This window comes from Phaseolus vulgaris, chromosome 8 (genome assembly GCF_000499845.2).
Source record: "Phaseolus vulgaris cultivar G19833 chromosome 8, P. vulgaris v2.0, whole genome shotgun sequence".
Taxonomy (NCBI): Eukaryota; Viridiplantae; Streptophyta; class Magnoliopsida; order Fabales; family Fabaceae; genus Phaseolus; species Phaseolus vulgaris.
Genome location: NC_023752.2, coordinates 39,529,118 through 39,536,485, shown reverse-complemented (window position 1 = coordinate 39,536,485; position 7,368 = coordinate 39,529,118). Strand labels below are relative to the sequence as shown.

General features: G+C 51.5%; 1 protein-coding gene across 1 annotated transcript; it reads right to left on the bottom strand.

The window, feature by feature from the left end:
• Positions 1-340: 340 nt before the first annotated feature.
• Positions 341-4,597, bottom strand: LOC137825109 (uncharacterized). Its single transcript, XM_068630784.1, has 3 exons — positions 4,128-4,597; positions 689-1,639; positions 341-623 (listed from the first exon to the last, which is right to left on the bottom strand). The coding sequence occupies exons 1-3, from the start codon at positions 4,595-4,597 to the stop codon at positions 341-343; spliced, it is 1,704 nt and encodes a 567-aa protein (XP_068486885.1).
• Between the last annotated feature and the right edge of the window lie 2,771 nt (positions 4,598-7,368).

Here is a 7,368-nt window from a genome sequence, read left to right as displayed (position 1 = left end):
TGCATTTTTCTTTTTAGAATTGAGTTCATGCTTGTATTCTAGTTCTATACAAGTTCCTTTACACAATTTCTATTATGTCTTTGCTAGTTCATCATACTGTTTTTCATTCCTAAATAGGTTCCTCTGTTTTCTTACAAACGTGCTACTGTTTTCAATTTACTGCAATTAACTGGCTCACTGGAAAATTGTGAAAATTTGGATTTACATCTGCGGGCGTCGCCTCTTCCCACGATTCTAATTCTGTAGGTGAATCTGAGACAGGTGGTCGCTCAATCACCATAACTACACCTCTCTTTGTTTTCAAACTATTCTCGTAGCACTTTCGGGCCTCTTCTTGGTCTCACTTGATGACTATCACCTTGCCGCTAAGGTCTGGTAACTTCATCTTCATGTGACGTGTGGAGGACACCGCCCTTAATTTGTTCAAGGCGGGTCTGCCTAACAGAATGTTGTAAGCTGAGTTGGCGTTAACCACCAAGTATCGAATGCCCTCGGTGCGTGATGCCACTCCATCAGTGAACGTTGTCCTCAGTTCTAAATAGCCACGTACTTCTACTGGGTTATCTGCAAACCCATACAAGCACCCCGTATAGGGTCTCAACAGGTCTGGGGATAATTGTAGCCTGTTAAAAGTCGACCAAAACAGGACGTCTGCAGAACTGCCTTAGTCGACGAGGACCCTATGTACCTTCTTCCCGCTGTGACTACCGAAATGACCACCGGGTCATTGTCATGTGGGACGACGTCCCGCAGGTCAGCTCTTGTAAAAACGAGGTCTGACTCCCATGGGTCGTCCGGAAATTCTTCTGCAACCAAATTTATTGACCTTACGTATTTCTTTTGTTGAGAGGTAGTGGGTCCTCCCCCGGAAAAGCCGCTAGAGATGGTGTGTACTTCTCCATGAGTTGGGACTTCATGCGCTTGACCTTCCTCTTGCGTTGCCGCGTCTGGGGTCACAGTGGATCCAGCGAGATAATCCTTCAAGAAACCATTCTTCACGAGCTCATCCAACTGATATCCCAACGCTAAGCAGTTGTTAATATGGTGCCCAAATGCTTCGTGAAATTCGCACCATGACTCCTTATGAGGTCCCAGTATCTTGTCAGACTTCACTGGTGGCCTCAACCTGTCAGCTATGTTGGGCACAACGATGAGGTCTTTAAGTTCTACCACAAAGTTGTGCCTTAGAGGTCTATTTCCCTCTTTCCTCCCTTCTGCCCGACCCCTAGGCTGGGTCCTCCTTGTCTTGTAGGTGCGCTTCCTGTCTAGGTTCCTTCTCTCCGTGGCAGCTTCGTGGACCCTAGCGGGTTGTGTGCGTATCTGCGTTCTTGGTCGCGCAGGTGCAGCAGTCGTGCACTTCTCGTACGCCTCACCCTCTGAGGCAATGTGTTCAACCGCTCGACGCCTTACTTCAGCGAAGGTCTTGAAGCGGTTGCGGTTTAGCGATTTGCTAAAAGATCCAGGGCACACCCCCTTTCTAAATGCGTACACGATCATGGGCTCGTCTGTGGTACCCACCTTCACCACCTGTGCCCCAAAGCGGCTTATGTACTCTTTCAGGGTTTCCCTTTGGTATTGCTTCACGTCGAAAAGGTCGTACGAAACTAGGGCTGGGGCCCTGTTGGCTAAATACTGCTCTCTGAATAGTCATGAGAGTTGTGCGAAAGACGTGATGTGACCCTCTGGGAGGCTGATGAACCAATCCATAGCCATCCCAGTCAAAGTGCTCATAAAGAGCTTGCACCTTACGGCATCAGAACCGCCAACCAACATCATCTCTGTGTGGAACGCAGTGAGGTGCGCCTCAGGATCCTCCATCCCTGTGAAGGTTACCTTGGGCCCCGTGAACGTGTTGGGGATCGCTGTCTCTAGGATCGCCTGTGAGAATGGTGTTGTGAATTCTCTAGGCGGGGAGGCAGTCTCAGGCTCGTCTACATCGTGCCATCCACGGCGTAACTCCTCGTTGGCACGATGGAGCTCATCGTTTCTCGCCTGAGAAGCTGCAAGATCCGCCTGCATGCGCTCTTGCTTCGCTTTTGATGCTGCCATTGCTTCCTGCAGCCCTTGCATTATGCCCGCTAGTTGTTGCATGGTCATCTCTTCACTCCTAGAGCGCGCAGGTCTCATCTTCGTGACTTTCTGGAAACCTTCTTAACTTATCTGGGCTTTGAGAACTGGAACTGAAATACTTGTGTAGTGGGACTGATGTTTTATATCGGCCCCACGGTGGGCGCCAGATGTTCCCGCCGGTTGACCAGGTCGTCTTTGCGCGTGGCTTGTCCTCACGAGCTGGGGGCACCTTCGTTCTGCTCCTTCAGTGAATACCTGAAAAGAAGTGAACAAAGGGGCGCCCTCGCGGCCGTTTGCACTCCGACGATCAAGTCAGCTAGCGAGAAACATCAAAGGTGACACACCCTCTCAAGGTGGGTCGAAAGCTATACTGAATCACTAAAACTGTGTTGCCCTAATTGTCTTGTGCTCACATTGGGTGTGCAGCAAAAACAACTACGGTTTGTGTTCTGTGTAAGACCGTGAGAATTAGGTTAAAAACCTCTCCACTCCAAAAGCCCCAAGGTCCCTTTTTATACACCTCTCGTGTTTAAAACGCATTCAAGCGCATTGAAAGCGTATAAAAATATTCCTTGGAACGTTCGAATCTTAACTGAATTAACGCATACCTTAGCAAACTTTCACTGAAACATTTAATGAGCACATGCTAATTGCCACGTGCCCTTCTGACTTGATCGTTACTCTGTGCGGAGGGCCTCACAGCGCCGTAACCCAACTTAGGGTTAATCCATTGTGTGAGTCCTCCTTCCTTGAAGTGCATCTGGCGCGTGGGGTGACTTTCTGGGCGTCAACTCATGCGTTCTAGGATCGAGTCACTGGCCCTGGGGGTGTATCTACCTTTCTCTCGTGCCATGCACGTGGTTCTCCCCTGGTCGTGGCCCTCTCATGGGTCGTATCTGTCCCAGGGTCTCCCAGCAGTGGCATGGACACTTCACGAGTCGGGTTACCCCCTACTGGTACTAGAACTTATGGCCTTGAGGCCACCTTTCTCTTTTCTTCGCTACTGTTCTGAACTACCGAGGCCCGAAGCCTCCTTGTGGTGTCTTAGCTTGGTGCTTTTGTCTTGGCGACGCCTTGACCCGGCGACGCCTTTACTTGGCGATGCTTTAACCTCACGACGCCTTTACTTGGCGATGCTTTAACCTGGCGACGCCTTTCTTAGGCGACGCCTTAGCAAGGCGACGCTCCCTATTGGCGACGCGTTAACCCGGCGATGCCTCAGGCGGTCAATTTGTTGACTTTCTTCCTTGGGTCCCACGAGGGGTCCTACCACACGTTGACTTTGACTTTTGGTCAACACCCGAGGACGAGACACTACAGATATCAATTCCCCAAGTATGGAAAGGCCATGGGCTGTATATGGATCTCAGTTCCTCTAGCAGTGCCTTGTGCCAATTAGCGTGCATCTGACATTGCTTGCAACGTTGGGCGTATCGCACGCAGTCCTCTCTTACTGTTGGCCAGAAAAACCCTGCACGTACTACCTTGGATGCCAAGGACCTTCCTCCCACGTGGCTCCCACAAATACCTTCGTGGAGTTCAGCCATTATTCTGGTACACTCGTTGCCACCTACGCATGTCAAGATAGGGTGCGTAAACCCGTGTCTAAATAATATCCCGTCTACTAATGTGTACCTTGCGACATTCCTCTTAATCTTCTTGCCTTCTTCTGGCTCCGTTGGGAGGATTCCGTCTGCTAGGTATCGCCTGTAAGGGGTCATCCATGTGTCGCCTTCCTCCAAAGCACATACCTGACACCCTTTTCTTCTTCTGGCGAGGTCGCGTAAGTACTGATGCAGGGTGCCCTCGTGGTATCTTGACTCAAAGAGCGATGGCTCCTTGGCTTTCCTCTTGCTCTACTAATGTGAAAGACATCCACCCTGTTGTCCGCCACAAACTTTCGCGGCGTTTTAAGGGTCTCTTGGATGACAGTTCTCTGCCTACCCCCCTTGCCTGTGCTCGCCAGCTTGGCGAGCAGGTCAACTCTTGCATTCTGCTCTCTAGGGACATGCACCAGCTCAAACGCAGTGAAGGCTCTCTTCAACACCTCGACATACCTCAAGTATGCGGCCATTTGTGGGTCCTTTGCCTGATACTCTCCCGTTACTTGCCCCGTGACCAATTGTGAGTCACTCTTTGCCAGGAAGCTCTGCGCACCCATTTCTTTAGCCAAAAGCATCCCAGCGATCAACGCCTCGTACTCCGCCTGGTTATTGCTTGCTTTGAAGGCGAAGCGTAAAGCTTGCTCGATTAGCACTCCATTAGGCCCTTTTAAGATTATTCCAGCGCCACTCCCTTGCTGGTTGGAAGATCCATCCACTGAGAGCATCCACTGTGACCCTAACTCCACCTCTTGAGGGTCTCCTCTTGGTGAAAGTTCTGCCACGAAGTCAGCGTAGACTTGCCCTTTGATGGATCCCCTGGGTTCATACTGGATATCAAACTCCAACAGCTCTACTGCCCAGCGAACCATTCTCCCTGCTACATCTGGCTTTTGAAGTACTTTCTGGATGGGGAGGTTTGTCATTACCACCACCGTGAAGCTGTGGAAATAGTGGCGGAGCCGTCGGGCTGAGAATACTACTGCTAGCGCCGCCTTCTCTAGTGACTGGTACCTCAATTCTGCGCCTTGCAAGGCCTTGCTTACGAAGTAAATGGGCTTCTGTACTTGGTCTTGCTCCTGGACCAGCACATAACTAATGGCCCATTCTGTTACCGCAAAGTATAATTAGAGGGGGATGCCTACCTGTGGCTTGCAAAGCACTGGTGGAGTCGCCAGGTATTCCTTCAACTTGAGGAACATTGCTTGACACTCATCCGTCCATGCAAAACGGCTATTCCTCTTGAGGCATTGGAAATAAGGGTGGCCTTTCTCCCCTCCAGCAGACACAAACCTAGACAAAGCTGCATCCTCCCAGTCAATTGCTGAACTTCTTTAACTTAGGTTGGGCTCCTCATGGCTATAATAGCTGCACACTTATCAGGGTTCGCCTCTATTCCCCTTTCAGTGAGCTTAAATCCCAAGAACTTCCTTGCTTCCACGCCAAAAACGCACTTTTCTGGGTTTAATTTGAGGCGATATTTTGATATGGTGGCAAACAGCTCCTCCAGATCATCTGCGTGCTGCCCTCTCTCGTGTGAAGTCATGACCATGTCATCTACGTAGGCCTGCACGTTCCTTCCCAGAATGGGTGCATGGACTTTGTCCATCAGCCTCTGGTAGGTGGCGCCTGCATTCTTCAGCCCAAACGGCATCACCTTGTGTACCGTCCCGTATCAGGGCGTTGACTAAGTCAAGGTCAAAGTCAACAACAGGAAAGTCAAAGTCAGCTCGAGGTGTCGCCCAGATGTAGAGACGCCAAGAGGAAGCGTCGCTAAGGCAAGGCGTCGCCTAAGCGAAGGTGTCGCCTAGCTGAAGGCGTCGCCTAGGTGAAGGCGTCGCCTAGGTGAAGGCGTCGCCCTGGTGAGGGCGTCGCCAGATTAAACAGTGTAAAAGCAAGGCAATCACGGTGTGGTTCCCCGATACCCATGGGTAGGAAAGACCATGGAGGGAACGACGTCGTGGGAAAGCCTCAGGTCCCGATATCTCGGGAAAGCAATAGTGTCAGTAAAGGGCGGCCTGACTCGCGAAGTACCCCTGCCGCCCCAGAGACGCCTTCGGGACAGATACGACCCAAGAGGAAGGTCACGCCCAGGATAACCGGGTGCAGGGTGTGAGAGGAAGGCATATACGCTCTCAGAGTAAGTGGCTAGATACTTGGGGGCATGAGTTGGTACCCAAAAAGCCACCCCTAGCGCAGTAGCACTCCCAAGCAGGAGGACCCACACGTAGAAACGTCCCCAGATGGGCAGAAACGCCCCCGGATGGGGTCATGGCGTCGTGAGGCCCTCCACGTGTATGACAGCAATACCGGAATAGAAACACCCTCTAGTCAGGTGCCAGGTAATTAAAGATATTCAACACAGATTCCCTTTTTGGCATTCAGGTACTATTATGGCTCCCGAGCGTTTCAACGTCTTAAATGCGCTACGTTTCATAATTAAGCGCTTTAATGAGCGCGTTACGTTTGAGTTTAAAAGCGCTTTAAGGCGCTTTAAATGCTGGGGCAGTTTAAATAGCGCTGAGAATGTCGGAAAAAGGGTGGGAACCTTTGGCAAATTTAGGAGAAACTCTCTGGTTGCTTGCTCGTGCTTGAGGATTACGTACAAGTGACTGGAGAATATTTTTGCCTAAAGGGGACAACACACACACACATATACACAGTTCTTTTACCACCCTTCAGAGTGCTACACGCGGTGCTCAGATACGTGGGTGGACCGTTTTTTTTGGTGTTTCTTGCTGGCTGACTTGAGCGTCGGAGTGCAAACGGCCGCTAGGGCGCCTCTTTGTCCTCTTTTTTGCAGGAAAGTTGCAGGCATTCAGTGAGAAGGAGACCTTAGCTGACGATTGAGGCCACGCACGAAGACGTCCCGGTCAACCGGACGGAACATTTGGCGCCCACCGTGGGGCCGATATAAAACATCAGTCCCATCACAAGTTCGAGAAAATCTACCAGGTTACAGTAGTGCTGAAGGAGGTTGGAGTGACAATGGCTCCCACCAGACGAAGATCAGCGCGCGCAGCCCCCGCAGACTTATCCATGCAGCAGGTCCTAGAAATAATGAGGGGGTTGCAGCAGGACATGGCGGATTCGAAGATGGAGCAGGAGCGCATGCAGGCAGATCTTGACGCCTCGCATGAGCGCAACGAAGAGCTCCACCGTGCGAATGAGGAGTTGCGCCAGGGCCTGAGAAACGATAGGAGGCGTCCTGGGCATGACGAGACGGAGAACCACTCCCCACCGAGGGAGTTTTCCACTCCGTTCTCGCAGGAGATCCTAGACGCAGCAATCCCGAACACGTTCGCGGGACCCAAGGTAATCTTCACTGGGATGGAGGACCCAGAGACGCACCTCGCGGCATTCCACACATAGATGGTCCTGATAGGCGGTTCTGATGCCGCCAAGTGCAAGCTCTTCATGAGCACCCTGACCGGGATGGCTATGGACTGGTTCATTAGCCTCCCCGAGGGTCATATCACATCTTTCCGCCAGTTGTCGCGGTTATTCAGAGAACAGTATTTGGCCAACAAGGCCCCGCCGCCGGTCTCCTACGACATGTTTGACGTGAAGCAGTATCAGGGGGAGACCCTGAAGGAGTATATCAATCGCTTCGGGGCCCAGGTCGTGAAGGTTGGTACAACAGAGGAGCCTATGATCGTGTACGCATTTGTGAAAGGCGTATGCCCAGGCCCCTTTG

Coding starts and splice junctions, on each gene's coding strand:
- LOC137825109 (XM_068630784.1), bottom strand. CDS start 4,597: ATGACAAACCTCCCCATCCAGAAAGTACTTCAAAAGCCAGATGTAGCA. Junction 1,640..4,127: donor CAAATGGCCGCATACTTGAG/GTATGTCGAGGT, acceptor ATGACTATTCAG/AGAGCAGTATTTAGCCAACA. Junction 624..688: donor GTAGTCACAGCGGGAAGAAG/GTACATAGGGTC, acceptor GACTTTTAACAG/GCTACAATTATCCCCAGACC.